The sequence below is a fragment of the Thalassophryne amazonica genome, chromosome 1, assembly GCF_902500255.1.
Source record: "Thalassophryne amazonica chromosome 1, fThaAma1.1, whole genome shotgun sequence".
Lineage (NCBI taxonomy): Eukaryota > Metazoa > Chordata > Actinopteri > Batrachoidiformes > Batrachoididae > Thalassophryne > Thalassophryne amazonica.
Genome location: NC_047103.1, coordinates 108,780,244 through 108,798,912, shown reverse-complemented (window position 1 = coordinate 108,798,912; position 18,669 = coordinate 108,780,244). Strand labels below are relative to the sequence as shown.

Here is an 18,669-nt window from a genome sequence, read left to right as displayed (position 1 = left end):
TTATAGTCAACAGTTAAATTTAACATCTGCCATAGAAAGTAGTCAGATTTACTATTTTTTTCCTAATTGGTGTCTTTCTTTAGGATGGCAGCTGACTTCTTAAAGACAGATTACATATTTTTGGCTGTGGGTGTGGTGGGTGGAGCCTGCACTGATGTTGAACAGACGTTTATCAGAGTCACAAAATACTCCAAGAGGGATCAGCTTCTTGACCTTCTCAAGACAACTGGTAATGTTTCCTTACTGTTACTTCAGGACTTTGTGTGTTACATGTTATTCTTTTGGGGTGTGGGAATCACACCCCAGTAAATTAAATTTGTTGTAGATTAAGAGCCAGAAGGGTCAGCCTAACTGTAAAGGTTTTTATGTCCATTTGGGCATGTCATTTGATTGTGCATCCTTGAAATTCCTCATGTTGAATCAAGTTTGGCACTTCTTGTGAATCATGCTGCTGACCCCGTTGGTGTCAGTAATGCGCAAACACGGGTTGCAAAGTGTTTATGAACTCTAAAGAAAAGTTGCCTCACATCACATGGTGAAAAGGAACAGCTAGTAGTTGATGGCAAGAATTGTTGAAAAGAAAATGGAACAAGAAAAAATCATGAAGAATGCAGGACAAAGTGGTGTGTGCTGTGTGAGGCCAAAAGTGTTTTTTTTTTTTTTTTTGTTAACGTGGTGGTTAAGACACCTCAGGAAGGCTGAACATCATACAGGAAGGAGCCAGCAGTCTTTCCTCCAATGACAAAAGCATGAAGCTCCAAAACCTCTGAGACCCCTCCCGTTATTGGTGAGAAAGGCACATATTGAGAAAAGTCCAAATTTAAATTATTATAACAAACTGTTGTGACAGGATGTAAGGATTGGACACAAATGTAAGGCTCACTCTGGCAGCTCTGGTTAGAAGACTTTAGTGGAGATAATAGCAAGGGTCGATACACAGGAAGGCAGTCCAAGATACACAGCAAAAGTACAAAAATCATCAGGCTAAGACACGGTCGGATTAAACAGGCTGGAGGTCGAGAACACGATGAGGCTGGAAGTACAAGAGAACACAGGAACGAGAGCTGGAAAGAAGGCACAGGGCGCATCAATCTGGCGAAGAAACAGAGCAAAATGAGCAGTATAAATACATCCCAGTGATTAGCAGCAGATTTACAGCAGGTGTGCGAGGAGGAGCCCAGAACAAGGGCGTGGTCAGGAGAGCAGAGACACACCCACCACCACGAGAGACAGAGAAACCAATACAGGAAAAAATCACACAGAGGAACATATAAACCGGAGAGCAACCAAAACATATAAAGACAAAACCGAGCAAACTCACATCCTGACATGTTGGAAGTGAAGGCTTGTACATTTTGACGAGGGATGTCAAGAGGACAAATACTGAGGTATTAAGTAGATACCAAATGTCTGAAAACATGACTACAGCAAAACGTGCATATAATGGATTCAGGTGGACCAGCAAATTTTGCCCTTTATAATCTAAACCCGAAACAGCAAATTTTGTCCTTTATAATCAAAACCCATTATATGTATAAAAGTATAAAACTGGCAAAATCTGTTATTAGTAGTGGATGCGCCATGGTACCGATTCTACAGCTCTGTAACTACATGGCCATGCAGTAACGTTGACGTGTGGGTCACCCTTTTAAAGTTCTCAGTCACCTTGGTGGGTGTCTTATTGCAATTTGCCACTGGAACACTCACTTTTTTGTATCAGTTTGTCTCTCAATGAGCTCTGCTTCTTTATACAATCATCAACCTGCAAACCAACACTAATGATACATGTAATTTCTCTCCATGAATTGCGGGTCAGTTGAGCATGTTTTTGTGACTCTTGTGTTGTAATGTTTGTCATATTTACGGACTCTTCTGCCAAACATTCATCTATTTGATCCATGATCAAAATGTAATTGGCGTGCACACTGCAGAAACGTTTAAAATATGACAGGAGAGGAAGATGAAACAGGAAAATGACCAATCACAGCCCTTGTTGTCTCTGGCGTTAAAGCAGGAGTGCGTCAGACTACAGAGAGGGTTTGCAGCCATGCAGAGGGTTCTGATCTAAAGCGGTTGTCTTTGGTTCACCACACCGACATATGTGTGAAACGTAACACCATATTTCAGTGCAGGCAGCAAGCAGCATTTTGTTAACCCTTGTATTATGTTGCAGGTCAATTTGACCCATTTCAATTTTTGTGTTGGCCAAAGTGCAGGTTATCCTCACTTTTTTCCCATGAAATTTTATGACTTTTCCTCATCTACGGTCATGAACTGCTGTGTAAAATCTGAACTCTTTGATGTGTTGTGGAGTGTCTGCACAGAGTTTGTATACAAAGATGCTGCGGGTCATTTTGACCCAGACACAAAGTGGCTGTTCAGATCCAAAATACACGTCTCTTTGATCTACTTTATTTTGATTGCCTCTGAGTAGCCATTTAGAACCAGGTGTGGTGGAAGAGGAACTTTCTCTCCCTGTTCTTGTTACTGTTTCCATGCCCTTTCTTTGAAAAATACACCAAAAATGAGCTCCAGACGATTTACATCTGAAGAAGTTTTGTCACAGCTTATGAACTGGGATAGTGATGCAGAGGAAGAGATTTCAGAGACGGAGGATCCTTCAGAGCCAGATGACAATGCTCCAGATTGTCAATTTTCCCACGATGAGGAGGATTCAGAGGATGAGTCTGCCGGTGTCCCTTCGTCAGATGAAAACCAAGAAATGCAACAGTTGTCATCCACACAGGGGACATGGTCAGCTAAAGACGGTAAAATAAAATGCTCAACATCACCACACCAAAGTTGAGGCAGATTGTCATCTTCTAATGTCATCAAAATGACTCCTGGCCCGACAAGATTTGCTGTAACAAAAATTGATATTGAATCAGCATTTCAGCTCTTCATATCCCCACCCAATAGAGAAGATAATCCTCGACATGACAAACTTGGAGGGGAGGTGTATTTTTCCAAGAGAAATGGAAGCCACTGGATCCAATTGACTTGCATGCTTACATTGGAATTCTGGTGTTAGCTTGAGTATACAGGTCAAAGGGTGAAGCAACTGCAAGTTTATGGAATGAAGAGAATGGAAGGCCAATCTTCTGAGCAACGTCTTTGGAGACATTTCACACGATCTCTCGTGTGATCCGATTTGACAACCGTGACACCAGAGCTGGTCGACAATAGAGAGACAAGCTTGCAGCGATCAGAGATGTCTGGGATAAATGGGTCGAAATCCTGCCTTTATGTATAATATGGGCAGCCTGTGATGCAAAATCCAGTTATGCATGGAACCTGCAAATATATACTGGAAAGCCACCTGGAGGAGCACTTGAGAAGAATCAGGGAATGTGTGTGGTATTGGAGATGACTGAAGGGCTGCAAGGTCATAACATAACATGTGACAACTTCTTTACCTCCTACCATCTTGGAGATGAACTTAAGGAGAGAAAGCTGACTATGTTGGGAACAGTCAGAAAAAATAAGCCAGAACTTCCTCGTGAGATTCTGAAGGTGCAAAGGCCTCTGCATTCCTCAGAATTTGTTTTCACAGAGAAAACACTTGTTACCTACTGCCCAGAGAGAAACAAGAATGTTCTTGTGATGAGCACGATGCACAAAGATGCATCTCTGAGCATGAGAGTGGACATGAAGCCGCAGATGATCCTGGATTATGCCACCAAAGGAGGAGTTGACAATCTTGACAGTCACAGCAACATATAGCTGCTAGCGCAAGACTGCCCGTTGGCCCTTGGTGGTTTTCTACAACATTGTGGACATGTCTGCATACAATGCCTATGTGCTGTGGATTGAGGTCAACCAGCAGTGGAATGCCAGCAAACTGTACAGATGTCGACTTTTCCTGGAAGAACTAGGCAAAGCACTCGTCACTCCCAAGATCCAGAACCGGGCCAGGCCAGCTCAATCCCCAGCAGCTGCAGCTTTCATCGCAAAGGTCCAGGGAAGGGCATCTGACCAAACCCACAATGGATCCTTTGGATACAGGTGCAAAGAAACGCAAAAGATGCCAAGTCTGTCCCTATCAAGATGACAATAAAACAAGTACCTGTTGTGCGAGGTGCATGAACTACATCTGCAGAAAGTGCACAGTCACATTCTGTCCATCACGTGGGGAAAATGTTGAACATTGAAAACACGAGAAAATGGGACAAGTTAAATTGGAAAAAGTGTTCGTGAAGAGGGAAAAATTGAAAACAGGAGTTCTTTGATCTAGTGTTTGAATTGTATATCTCTTCTTCTCATCTTGTTTGTATGTTTATAAATGTTTGTATAATCTAAAATAAAGTTCTGATTGGTTTAACTTCATTTTTGACTGTTTTGAGTGGATTTAGAATCATAATCAGAAAAGTTTTATTGCCATATGAGTGAACAAGTTCACAACATTAGGGAATTGTTGCAGTACTTGGTGCTAACATAAAAGACAAAATTCTGTGCAAAAAAATAGAACCGTAAAACAAATAATATATAGTAAAAACTTTACACTATAACAGTGTTACAAAATGTACAGAATGTAAATGAGCTAAGATAAATATATACACACACACACATAACTTTAAAAACCATTATCGGACTAATTATCTTGCAATAAATTTTTGTCTGATAATTTTTAGACTGATAACGTGGTAAATAAAGCTGGACAGCTGCAAATATTTATAAAACTTAAAATCAGTTGAGCACCTACCTGTTAAATGTTTCGTAGCTGATGTGTAGTTATACCCTCTGTGAAACACAGAAGAGAGTACCCGACCTTCCTCAGCGCGGCGACCTCTCCGAGGTTTTGTGGGATTTGAAATGTCAATAGGGCGAATAGCCAGCATTTATGTGTCAAGACAATATTGAGTGCACATTTTACAATATAAAACGTGCGCACAATATAATAAAATAAGCGCACATTCTCTACACACGCAAAACATTTTGCGATGACACTTCCAGGGCTCTGTAAAAATGCCTGTTTTTACAAATAAAAAAAATGTTATACACTCAACAAAAATATAAACGCAACACTTTTGGTTTTGCTCACATTTTGTATGAGATGAACTCAAAGATCTAAAACTTTTTCCACATACACAATGTCACCATTTCCCTCAAATATTGTTCACAAACCAGTCTAAATCTGTGATAGTGAGCACTTCTCCTTTGCTGAGATAATCCATCCCACCTCACAGGTGTGCCATATCAAGATGCTGATTAGACACCATGATTAGTGCACAGGTGTGCCTTAGACTGCCCACAATAAAATGCCACTCTGAAAGGTGCAGTTTTATCACACAGCACAATGCCACAGATGTCGCAAGATTTCAGGGAGCGTGCAATTGGCATGCTGACAGCAGGAATGTCAACCAGAGCTGTTGCTCGTGTATTGAATGTTCATTTCTCTACCATAAGCCGTCTCCAAAGGCGTTTCAGAGAATTTGGCAGTACATCCAGCCAGCCTCACAACCACAGACCACGTGTAACCACACCAGCCCAGGACCTCCACATCCAGCATGTTCACCTCCAAGATCGTCTGAGACCAGCCACTCGGACAGCTGCTGAAACAATCGGTTTGCATAACCAAAGAATTTCTGCACAAACTGTCAGAAACCGTCTCAGGGAAGCTCATCTGCATGCTCGTCGTCCTCATCGGGGTCTCGACCTAACTCCAGTTCGTCGTCGCAACCGACTTGAGTGGGCAAATGCTCACATTCGCTGGCGTTTGGCACGTTGGAGAGGTGTTCTCTTCACGGATGATGCGAAGGAGATGTGTTGCACTGCATGAGGCAAATGATGGTCACACCAGATACTGACTGGTATCCCCCCCCCAATAAAACAAAACTGCACCTTTCAGAGTGGCCTTTTATTGTGGGCAGTCTAAGGCACACCTGTGCACTAATCATGGTGTCTAATCAGCATCTTGATATGGCACACCTGTGAGGTGGGATGGATTATCTCAGCAAAGGAGAAGTGCTCACTATCACAGATTTAGACTGGTTTGTGAACAATATTTGAGGGAAATGGTGATATTGTGTATGTGGAAAAAGTTTTAGATCTTTGAGTTCATCTCATACAAAATGGGAGCAAAACCAAAAGTGTTGCGTTTATATTTTTGTTGAGTGTATTTTACAAAAGCAAAAACCAACACACTACACACATCACATTAACGTGTTGGTTTACATAATGAAAGACTCAACCAATCAGTGTTTAGCATAAGAGGCACATTTTACCCATTTGCGATCTGTCTGTGTTTTTACAAAACTTAAAAACTTATTAAAAGGTATGTTATATTTTACTTTGTACAAATGACAGAATTGACATTAATGGAGTTATTCTATCAGTACTCATTTTATTTATACACCAAACCATAACTCAGCATTGCTTTATTTTCTAAGACCTCCGCCTGACCGGAGCGTTATGATTGGGTAAAGAGCTGAGCTTTGCGGTTGCTCTCGGCTTGCTTCTGTGCTGGAAGCCATGTAGTAAACAAGAGCTTCCAGCAGGCGGCAAGATGTTCAAAGGTAGAAGTGCTGGCTCATTGTTTAGGTCTGTTGTCGCTTTTGATGCTACCAGAAGCGACCGTGGTGTTAAAACTCAAATTCAGTTTGTTAGTAGTTGCAAATGTACCAATGCACATAAACAATACGGGTCAAAATGACCCGCATCATAATAAACGTATTTATTTCTCACCATAATACAAGGGTTAATAATCACCGGCTTTGAATAAGGGACTGCCTCATTTAGGCACCAGGTCTGAGCACGGTTTGAAAAAAATAAACGCCTGGACTTTAAATCAAGGAAATATGGTGCCCACTTTCCTTGAATCAGCTGGTGTCATTGCTGATCTTAATTTTGTTTCTCTGTTGCAACTGGGCACGCCCAGACAGATCTATCCTGTACATATGAGGGGTTTTTAATGGAAATACATTGCGACGGGATGGGGCGTTTTGTCTGATGTGAACGAAAATCCATTATACAAAATCCAGTGTGGTGTTTATTACATTGTAAACAATACACAAACATTGGGACTTTTGCTTTTGTTCGGTGAGTACGAGTATCTGGTTTATACGATGACAGTTTAGGCGAGACAAACATTTGCTGAATGAATCTACTAGACTTAAAAATGTACACATTACTTTTCATGCAATTTTATTTGTCTAAAAATGCACACTGTTCCTTATAATGTTAATCAAGAAATTATCTCAACACATAGGTTATTGTTTAAATTTACAGATGAACGTCATTGACTTCAAAAGAATCTTTTATTTCTAATGTAAGAAAAGTTTAACTTCAAAATGTACAGTAGTCAGAAATTAATCTTGAAGTAAACACATTTGTAAGGATTTTAAGGTGGCCAACAATTTGAGAATGGAGATTATCAACAGCAGCTTCTGCCAGAACTAGGAAAACTCAGAAGTGAGTGAAGGTTGAACAAGTGTCATAAATATTCCAATTGTTCAATTTGAATTGATACTGAGAATTATTATTTTTGAGTTTTTTGATTTATTTCCTTTACTATGTACTGTGAGACACAATGTATGTCTTTTTTTTTTTTTTTTTTTTTTAAAGACCCATAGCACAACACAAGTTGTGTGGAAAGACTTGGGTGAAAAAGCTGACCTGACCCAACAAAAAATTTAATGTTTTTTGGTCAGTAAATAGACCTGAAAATGCACCAGAATGTATCTGAGATTTCAAATTTTTTTCTGTGGGAAAACTCCCAGACCCCAGCCAAGGGCTTCGGGCCTTCAGCCCTTGCCAAACATTTTCTGTCCCCCCATCATCATTATTCTGACATCTACTGGAAAAATAAATTGTAGCACAATGCTAAGTTGTCATTTTTCTTTAGGCTTCTCCACCAAGTAATGTTATAGTTATTAATTTTGGTTAATTTTGTATGTAGAAATCAGTGGTGAGAAGAGCTCTAACCACAAAATTAGCTTTGATAACAGATAATCAGCTAACTGAAAAGTTATCTTTTATAAAGCTAAACCAATAAACCACCCAAAAATTTATCAGAAGCTACAGATAACCGTTAACTTCCAGTATTGTCTCCAGTACACTTGCAGCTACGACCAAGCTGATTTTGAGTTTTAACACCACAATCGCTTCTGGTAGCATCAAAGGGGACCACAGACCCAAACAATGAGTCAGCACTTCTGTCTTTGAGTGCCCTGCCCACTGCTGGAAGCTCCTGTTTACTTCATAGCTTCCAGCAGCGAAGCAGTTGAGAGGCGCAGCAAACCTCAACTCTTTACTCAGTAACAGCATTGCCGTGAGGCGGAGATCTTGGAAAATAAAGCAATGCTAACTTATGGTTTGGTTTATAAATAAAATTAATACTGATAGAATAACTCCATTAATGTCAATTCTGTCAATTGTACAAAGTTAAAATATAACATCTTTTAATGTTGAATAATGCACTAATTCTAAAGTTTTGTAAGAAACACAGACAGATGCCAAAGGGATTATGGGTAAAATGTGCCTTTGCTAACACTGATTGGTTGACTCATTCATTCTATGTAAACAAACACATTAGTGTGAGGTGTGTCGTTTGTTGGTGTTACAGATAAATGTGCTTTTGTAAAATAAGCCATTTTTTTATTTGTAAAAAAAAAAAGAGGCATTTTCAAGTTGTAATAAGATAACTGTCTGATATAAGCGGTGTCAAAATAAATAGAACACTGCGAACTGCTGGTGCCCAGACACTCAGTACTTAAGCTGGGCTTACATTGTATGAGTTTTTTCCCTTTATTCAGCTGATTTTTCACTCGTGTGAGAATTTTTTGGATCGTGCCGAGTTTCAGCTTAATCGCGCGTCCTGCATTGTGTAGTGTACATGGAGTAACGAGCTGCGTTTAACCTCTCACGACCACCTGTCACGGTGGGTTCAGGCTCGGGGCGAGGTTATGGGTTTGTACCCTATTGTTATCTGCCTCCCCGGATTTGATCCTTTTGGTTGCCTTTTTGATCATTTTGTATTGTTTCCTCTGGTTGCATTATGTATCTTTGGTGTTTTATTATCTTGTTGCATTCTTTTTGGTTTTGGTATTGTTCTCTGTGATCATTTGTTCTAGTCATTCCATTGTTTTACTGTAGGTTCTGGTTTTGTTTGTGTTCTTTCTTTATTTTCTGTGATGTCAGATTTAGATTTGGTTCAAGTGGTGTTTTTAGTCTTATTATTCTTGTGCTATTTTTAGGTCTGTCACTCTGTTTCCTAGTTTGCCCTTTATTTGATTCACGTTTCCTTTTGCCGGTCTGTGGGCACATTATACTTTCACCATTGGTTTTCATTCACTGACTCCTTTTGCTTTTGATCTGCTTTGTTTTCACTCACACACACTTTCTCTCTCTTGCTTCTCATCCCTTCTCTTTGGTTCACCAGACCACACCTCCTTCCAGAACCCTCGATCACACGTGCACCTTGTCATATCACCTGTAGAGATGGGATTTATGGCTCTTTGGGGGGATCCGGATCTTTATGGCTCATTCCTTTCAAAGAGCCGTTCAAAAACTGGCTCATATGGCTTTTTTTTCCTTCTTTTTTTTTAAAGTATTTTAGGCTTAATTATCAATTTACACCATGTGCGCATTCGTAGTGGTGCATGCTGCAGCGTGCACGCGCACTTTGCCATTACAACGCATTCTGATTAGAAATTCCTAGCGCCATTTGTGACATAAATTGATAATTAAGCCTAAAAATATTGAGAGAGAGAGAGAGAGAGAGAAATGAGCCATCTCAGTGTCACTTTTCAAATTTGCTCCCCTATTCTGTGTCTCCCTACCTTTTCCTGCCAGCAGTGGACATCGAACACATGAATCCTTGGGGAGAACAGCACGCTCAGGCAAAAGACTGGTGTTGACTGACTGAAATCTCGTTCTAAACGAGAAGAGAACAGGGAATAGAAACCTGACATTAAACCAAACCTGTTGTTGCTTAAATTAGCCAGTAGATGGCGTTAACGCATTGTAAATAACCAAGGAAACCCATACTGAGAAACACAAAAATGAATGAAAGGTCATTAAGACAACACCATTTATTTTTGTTCTTTCCATATATTTTTTATTTTGAAAGTTTTTGTATTGCACATGTTCTTTTTTTCTGTTCACTTCTGATATCACAGCCATTATCAACCATTATCTGAGTTTGTATTATTTGGAAATACTCATAAGTCCATTATAATATGTTGAAAATAATTTTGGTCTGAATTCATTGTAAATATTTCACTAGGTGGTACAACATCCCTCTGCCTAGACATCAATACTGTGGATTTACCTTGTACACAGATGTGTATGTGTGTGATGCTACCCTGACTTGTTATTCATGCAATAGTTAAACACTTATAAATAAACAAAGCCAGCTGCAATGAATGTTTGTTCAAAATAGTTTTTAGTGCAAAAACAGAATATACAATGCAATACGATACACATTTTGATAGAAAATATTTAAATAAATAAATACAGAATACAATAAGTAAGCTGCAGTGAGTGCAAAAATGCCAGTATCACACGATAGAAACAAAAACGGTGTAAAATATTGGCCATTTTCAGGAACAGTAGATAAAACTAGAATAATTACAGAATACAATACCCCCCTCCCCCTTGCTGGATTACTCATGTGAAGTAGAGGATGACATTTTTCGAGAATTCCCATGGGTCACGTGATTCCTCTGGGATTCCCGCGGGATGGGAGTCAAAATTTTATCAATCCCGTGATTGGGATGGGACGGGAATAAAAATGAACGGGAGCGGGCAGGAGCGGGAATGCCAAAAATAGGTGATGATTTTCATCCATTTAATGCCGCGTTCACACCGGGCGCGATCAAACGCTACAAATTCATGGGGGTCGCATGGCAACGGACGTGCCTCCTTCGCCCGGTGTGTCGCTCTGCTTTTGCTGCGAAAATTCGCCCCGGTGCGTCATCAAATAGGAGGAGCTTCCATTCCGCTCGCCGTCTCCAGTCAGTCAAGTTAACATGACAGATCTTGATCACACGGAGCGAGTTGTTGTGAAAAGCTCCCAATACAGAGAGTATCATTATTTGCTGCAGGAGCTGAGTCTGGATGACGGCTGCTTTCGGTGGTCCTTCCGCCTCTGCAGGACCCAACTTGAGGACCAACTGTCCCGTTCACGCGCGCACATGTAAACAATTAAAAAAAAAAAAGAAACTCCGCTGCTTGCTGCAGCTCGCTCTTCCACCAAAAAACTGTCATAATTGTTTAGAAACCAGTCACCATTTGTTTTATTATACATCTGTGTAGTTAATAAGTAAAATAATCTCCATGGACGATTCGCTTGCGCGCGCATGTAACATAAAAAGAAAAAGAAACACTGCTCCTACTGCTGTGGGGCTGCTGTTCGCTCCAAAAACTCTGTCATAATTGTGAAATAAAGGACAAAAGAGACATAAGTCTTGCTCACAGGCTGCTACCAGATACAGGACATGTTCACATCTTCGGTCAAACTCCAGACATCTCCACGTCACTACATATTCAGTCCCTGATTGATCATCACGGCGCGAGACATATGGGAGTGATTTTGAGTGGGAGCGGGATGGGATTGGGAGTCATCTTTACAGGAGTGGGAGCGGGATGGGATTTATCTTTTTACTCCAGTCTAGGATTGGGACAGGATGGGATTTTTTTTCTGGGAGTGGGATGGGACAGGAGTGAAAATCCACTCCCGTGTCATGCTCTCATCTGAAGGCACATGCTGCCTGTGCCCCTCCCCCCCGTAGCTGCTCTCTTTCTATGCGGGGGGGGAGGGAGCCGCAACTGCAACTGGATGTTCCTGGGAGCTGTGTGAAACAAACACACATGAAAAAAAAAAAGAACGACAAAAAGTCTCCTGCGCAGCCGCGACTCGGCTCCCTTCGTTCATATTAAATAGCCATTCAAAAGAATCGGCTCGTTCACAAACGTCAGAACACTAATCACCTGTTATTTAGCGCTCACTTCCCTCACCGTGGTGTCAGTTCGTTGATCTTCATATCTTTGTTCCAGCCCTGTTCTTGTCTCGTATGCCTGTGTTTTTTGACCTCGTTCTGTTTTTCTGGATTTTGCTCTCTGACTCTGATATTGTGTCTCACTGTGCCATCAACCTCAGCCTGTTCCTGACCATGTATTTTGCCTTGCCCTCATCTGTACCTTTGCTACGTGGCCTGCCTGTGTACTGGACCCTGGACTGTCTGTGAGATAAAGATTATTATTATACCTTATGCGTCATCGGCTTGTATTTTTTTTTTTTTTTTTTTACTTTGATGTCTCCCATTGAGTTTTTGTTAAAAAAAAAAAAAAAAAAATGTTAAGTTTAAAAAAAAAAATCTTCTATTTACGTTTTGCTTCTGAAAACACAAGTCCAACATGTGCTTTTTTGAACGTACAATGTGAGCAGTCAGATCGCATCAGAGCATCGGGCCATATAGTGTGAGAACATAATTCATGCTCTCTGAACTTTTACTCCGTGCGGTTTTGTCATACAGTTTGAGCTGGAGCCGAGTACGACGATTGAAAATAGGGACGTCCCGATCAGGTTTTTTTGGCCCTGATCCGATTCCGAGTCATCTGGTTTTGAGTATCTGCCGATACCGAGTCCCAATCCGATACTTTATAAAACTGAATGAACAATGAACAAATGCTAAATATATATTTTCATTTTAATCACCTTATTTTATTATCACTTAAACAGTGCACTTCTCCTTGAGGTAGCTTGAACAATCAAGTAATAATCTACCAGACAAAAAATGTACAAATTTCCATGTTATTTTATTTGTCTAAAAATAGATGTCCAAACTAATAAAACAAGAAATTATGTAATCTGAAATAACAGGTGGTTTTAATTTACAGATGAAAGGTTTCTAAAGAACCAGTTATTGATTTAGCTATTTTAATTACAAGTGTTCTAAACTTTTTTTAAACAGTAATCAGAAATTTTGAGGTAACACAACAGCAAAAAAACATTTCCAAGGATTTTTCTTCAGAAAACTGCACTATAAATGAGCAGTCCTGTGACATGTTTCTGTTTTGTACAGAGCAATGGTTTCTGCACCGATCTGTTTTGTAGAGATCAGTGGTTTCTGCCACCAGTCTTCCGTGTTTTGGCCCAACGTGTCGTTCCTATTGAACAGCGCAAAGCTACGTCACAGCTCAGAGCATCGAAAGTTTGATTGGGTTGAACTGATGTTTTTTCTTTTGTTCAATATAAAAAACATTGGGTTGAACTTTGACCGCGTCAGCCTGCCGACAAGCGGCAATGCGCGTTCCCGTCTAAAAAGCAACGCGTCTCATTGAAAATAATGCTTTTTAGACCGATTCTTGATGCCTCTGACGCTGCCGACGCGTGAAAGGCCCATTAATCTGCAATAATGAGCTTAAAATAGCGCTGATCAAAATAATGAGGATAAAATCTATATCTGATTTCTGATCGGGATGCAACGTCCGATTTTGATCAAGTCTGAAACCACGTGATCAGGCCCAATTTCCAATCACGTGATCGGATCGGGACATCCCTAATTGAAAGTGTCTGCCCAGCTTTAGGGCGAATACTGCCATGAACACTACTGGCCAGTAGATGGCAGTAGAGACCATAAAAACTTGCCAAAACAAAATTCCAGATAATCCGCGTCTGCTACGTTTAAGATGCATGGAATTTAATAATTGCAAACTGAATTTCAGACGTCTTATATATATATTACTCTGGAACAAAGACGACTGTTTGGCATTTGGCAGGACTCTAAATAGCAAACAGGAATCGATTGCAATGTTTCCAATTGAAAATAATGGAGTAGCAACCTGAACTTCTGGCATTTGTACATAAACAGACACAATAATGACGTCTATAAACCCAGAGAATATACAACCCCTGGCAAAAATGATGGAATCACCGGCCTCAGAGGATGTTCATTCAGTTGTTTAATTTTGTAGAAAAAAAGCAGATCACAGACATGACACAAAACTAAAGTCATTTCAAATGGCAACTTTCTGGCTTTAAGAAACACTATAAGAAATCAAGAAAAAAAGATTGTGGCAGTCAGTAACGGTTACTTTTTTTAGACCAAGCAGAGGAAAAAAATATGGAATCACTCAATTCTGAGGAAAAAATTATGGAATCGACCCCTGATTTTACACAACGTCCAGACTTCATTGGAATTGGGGTTGTACAATTCAGAGAACTGTTTGATTATAAAATGATAATCTATGCATCATGATGCATTTTTTTTTAATACAGGATTTTTTTTTTCTCACCATGTGACATCTTAGACATGTGCATGTGCTGCACTTAATGCACATTGTAACGTCAGAATAATTAACCTTCTGAGCCCAATTGTCTCCTCGTGGTGTCAACATACTGAAGTTGAAATTCTATATGGGGGTGGGATTAGGGCCGCAGCTATTATTTTAGTAATTGAGTATTCTGTTGATTATTTTGGCAATTAATCGAGTATTCAGATAAAATTAATTTCATTAATTTACTTAAGCTTAATTTAATTAAGAGTAAAAAGCATAAAACAAAACTGTACCACTATGCTAGCCATGTGAAAGGGAAAATAAGTGCGTCTTAAGTCTGGACTTGAAAATCTCCACAGAATCTGACTGTTTTATTGATGTAGAGAGATCATTCCACAGAACAGGGGCACAATAAGAGAAAGCTCTGCGACCCGCAGACTTCTTATTCACCTTAGGGACACAAAGTAGTCCTGCACCCTGAGAACGTAAAGCCCGGGCTGGTACGTAAGGTTTAATTAGATCAGCTAGGTAGGGAGGTACCAGTCCATGAATATTTTTATAGGTTAGGAGCAGAACCATAAAATCTGATCTCACTGGGACAGAAAGCCAGTGAAGGGATGCTAAAATGGGTGTAATGTGGTCGAACTTTCTGCTTAGTGTCAAAAGTCTGGCTGCAGCATTTTGAACTTCATCACTGAGAATGTCTGTTCACATGAATGTAGATCCAAAGAGGGCTAGAATACTCTGAGCATGTCTCCTCAGGTGTGGAAAGTTCTCCTTTTTGAGAGAGGAGTAAACAACCAGCAGTGAGACCGACCTAAAGTGCTCTGCCAGAAGTGTGTCAGACTGTAGGTCAATGAGTTCCATCTGAACATCACTTGGTACATTATCTACACTAAAGTTGAAGGGAAAAGAAACCATGTGCATTTCACTTTCAAGAGTTTTGAAATCTTGAAATCGCCTTGAAAACTCTTCATGCAGAGCTTCTAACATGGTTGAGTACTTGTGGAGGTGATTGGCTGATCATGTGGTTTCCTTTAGTGTTGGCAAGTGGGTCAGAATGTTGTCCTTCACTTGGTTCGAGAGAAGCTGCAGCTTTCTCATGAAAGCCTTCACTGCACTGTACATCTCATACACAAAAGCGCCCTTGCACTGCAGTTTGATATTTATTTCATTCATAAGTGCAGTCACATCCACGGAAAATCCAAGGTCTGCCACCCCGTCTTCATCTGAAAGCTCTGGGATGTCATGTCTTTTCCTAACACAAAGCCTGAATCTGGTCTTTCAGGTCCCAGACACTTTTCAGTACTTTGCTCAAGCTGAGCCACCTGAGGGCACAGTGATAGCTTATTTCACTATGTTCAGTCTCATTTTACTCCAGAAGTGCAACAAATTGTCTGTGATTGAGCTTACAGCAAAGTGCGATGACCTCCAAAACAGGCTGAGAAGAAACAATATCAGGATCTTAAAAAATCCCAGAAGATAGTGAGGGAGGGGATGCGGCTGGTTTTGTTAAGGACCTGCTCCTGAAAGAGCTTAAATTACCACCAGGCTTGGACATTAAGATTGAAAGGGCACACCGCTCCCTGGCGGCTAAACCTAAGGATCCAACAGCCACTCCGAGGTCGATAATAGTGAGATTTCTGGACGCAGCAGTAAAGGACATAATCATAAGGCAGGCATGGAGCCAGGGGAAGGTTGTCTATCAAGGCAAACAGATCTTTTTCAATCAGGATTATTCTCCCGATCTGCAACAGAAACGAATGAGGGTCCACGAAGTTATTAAACAACTTAAAAAGAGCATCCAGGCAAGGTGTGTGTACCCGGCGCAACTGAAAATTAAGCTGAGCACCGGAGAGAAGACGTTTGGATCGCTAACGAGCGCTGCAACGCTATTGAAGGAGCTGGGGGTCGAGGTGCGATACAAGGAGAGGGAGCGCATTGACGAGGAACTGAAGGATGGATGGAGAAGCCAAGAGAGGAGGGGGGGTGCCTTTGTCATCAGCTGATCAAGACTTTTCTGCAAGGGGGGACTAAAGGGACTCTACCATTCAGGTGGATAATAAGCCTGTTTCAACTAACCTAATGATAAGGTTAGTGGATTCACGGTAGCTATAACTAACAGACTCAAAGGAGCATAATAAGCGTCATGAAGTTTTTATTATTCAAATATATTTTGTTGTCACAAAATAAGGTTATATGTTAGTCCAAGGCGGTTATGCTGACTTTATGAGTGGAACACACTCACCTGGACCTTTTTTACAGTTTAGTGTAATATTGGTCACACTTACACTGTGTGTACTTTTTCCCACAGAGAGGGTAGGTCACACCTCTCTGCCCCAGTACCAACAGGGATCTGACATGGTCATAGTTCAGCTACTGTGTCAGATTGATGTAGTGGAAGTTCAATTCTATGTTCTTTGTGTTTTGTTTTTCCTGACATATATAACTGATATTACTTTGTTAGGGGTTAGATACACTCTGATGTCTAAGGGTGAACAGGTAGAGAGTTATACTGTGAGATCTTATAGGGATTATGACTGAGTTGAATTTCATAAGTTATAATATAAGAGGAATCAATAATACGATCAAGAGGAAGAAAATTCTGGGACAATTAAACTACATGTTATGGTATGTTATGGTGATAGGCACGATTGCAGGAATGAAAGTAACTATACTTAATGTGTATGCCCAAAATGAAGATTGTCCACACTTTATCGAAAAGGTAGCAGCTTTACTAGCAGACAAAAGTGAGATTATACTGGTAGGGGGTGACTTTAATTGCACCTTGAACTCAAAGCTGGACAGATTACCTACAATAAGAATATCTCAATCTAAAATGTCTAAGGGGATGTCAGATATGATGAAGGAATTGGGCCTAGTAGATGTTTGGCGGCAACTTCACCCTAATGAGAGAGACTTCACGTTTATGTCCCAAGTACACGGAAGTTATTCGAGGATAGATTTTTTTTTTTTTTTTTTCTGCTTATCAAAAACTGAATTACAAGAGTGCACAATTGAACCAATAACTATTTCGGACCATGGCCCTGTGACTATGAAAATTAGCTTGGGACTTTTTTTTAAAATACTGGAGGCTTAATGTCTCATTATTAATGGATACAAACATCAGACAAGACATACAAAGGGCTCTGACTGAATACTTTGCTATCAACGATGATGGTAGTGTCTCCCCCTCAGTTGTATGGGATGCCAGTAAGGCCACAATAAGAGGGAAGATTATTTCTATTGGATCTAGAATAAAGAAACAAAGGCTTGCAAAACAACAAGGATTGGAAGCAGAAATAAAAAAAATTAACAAGGGAACACAAACAATATGGAAATAAAGACATTTTAAATAAAATAAAGTTAGACAACAACTGGATGAACTTTTGACACATAAGGCAGAGGGAGCTCTCAGATACACTAACAGAAAATATTATGAAATGGGTAATAAAGCCAGTAGGCTATTGGCCTTTCAACTCAGAAAAGCCCAATCTAGCTGTGCAGTCCCCAAGATAAGGAACCCAGAAACCAATCAGATAGAAACCGATCCAGCCAAAATATCAGGTTCCTTTGCAACATACTACAAACAGCTATATAGGACTGATGAATCAGAATTCAGGAGAAAGGAGAGTGCAGAGTTCTTAGGGCCCCTTAAATTGAATAAACTAGCAAGTGAGGAAGCAGAACTATTAATAAAGCCCATCACAGAAAGTGAAATTAATGAAACTATTACCAAACAAAATAATAAATCACCAGGAACAAACAGTTTCTCCGGAGAATACTACAAAATATTTGTGAATAAACTCACTCATATACTATGTAAATTATACAATTACGCACTGAAATCAGGAAATCCCCCAAACTTGTGGTCAGAAGCCATAATAACGGTCATACATAAGGAGGGAAAGGACCCCCTTCAGTGTGCTAGTTACCGCCCAATAAGTCTATTATGTGTGGATTATAAAATCTTGACTTCCATATTGGCTACCAGAATTCAAAAAAATATTAAGAAATTAATACACCCAGACCAAACGGAGTTCATACCTGGACGTCAAGGAACAAATAACATTAGGAGAGCTCTGAATTTGCAAACAATTGCAGCAAGGGAGAAACAACCGTTGATGCTTCTCGGGTTAGATGTAGAGAAGGCATTTGATCGAGTTGACTGGATATTTCTGAGGCAGACACTGCTAGAAATGGGTTTTGGAAAGGAATTGTCTTGTATAAAGAGCCTTGCTCCAAAGTAAGAGTCAATGGCCACTGCTCTAGTCCCTTTGGGATTGAGCGTGGTGTGAGACAGGGGGACTCGTTATCACCCATCCTATTCGCCCTAAGTATTGAACCTCTAGCAGAGGCAATACGCCAAAACACACAGATTCAAGGGATTGCAGATGGAGGGGCAATCCATAAAATAGCTCTGTTCGCGGACGACATTTTGCTCTTTAT

General features: G+C 40.3%; 1 protein-coding gene across 1 annotated transcript in view; it reads left to right on the top strand.

Annotated features, from left to right (window-relative positions):
* The window catches only part of ddx4 (DEAD (Asp-Glu-Ala-Asp) box polypeptide 4), a 129,578-nt gene that overhangs the window by 86,175 nt on the left and 24,734 nt on the right, over positions 1–18,669 (top strand). Inside the window, exon 9 of the mRNA XM_034173259.1 lies at positions 84–229. Coding sequence (XP_034029150.1) covers positions 84–229 — 146 coding nt within the window. The remainder of the gene's footprint in view (positions 1–83; positions 230–18,669) is intronic.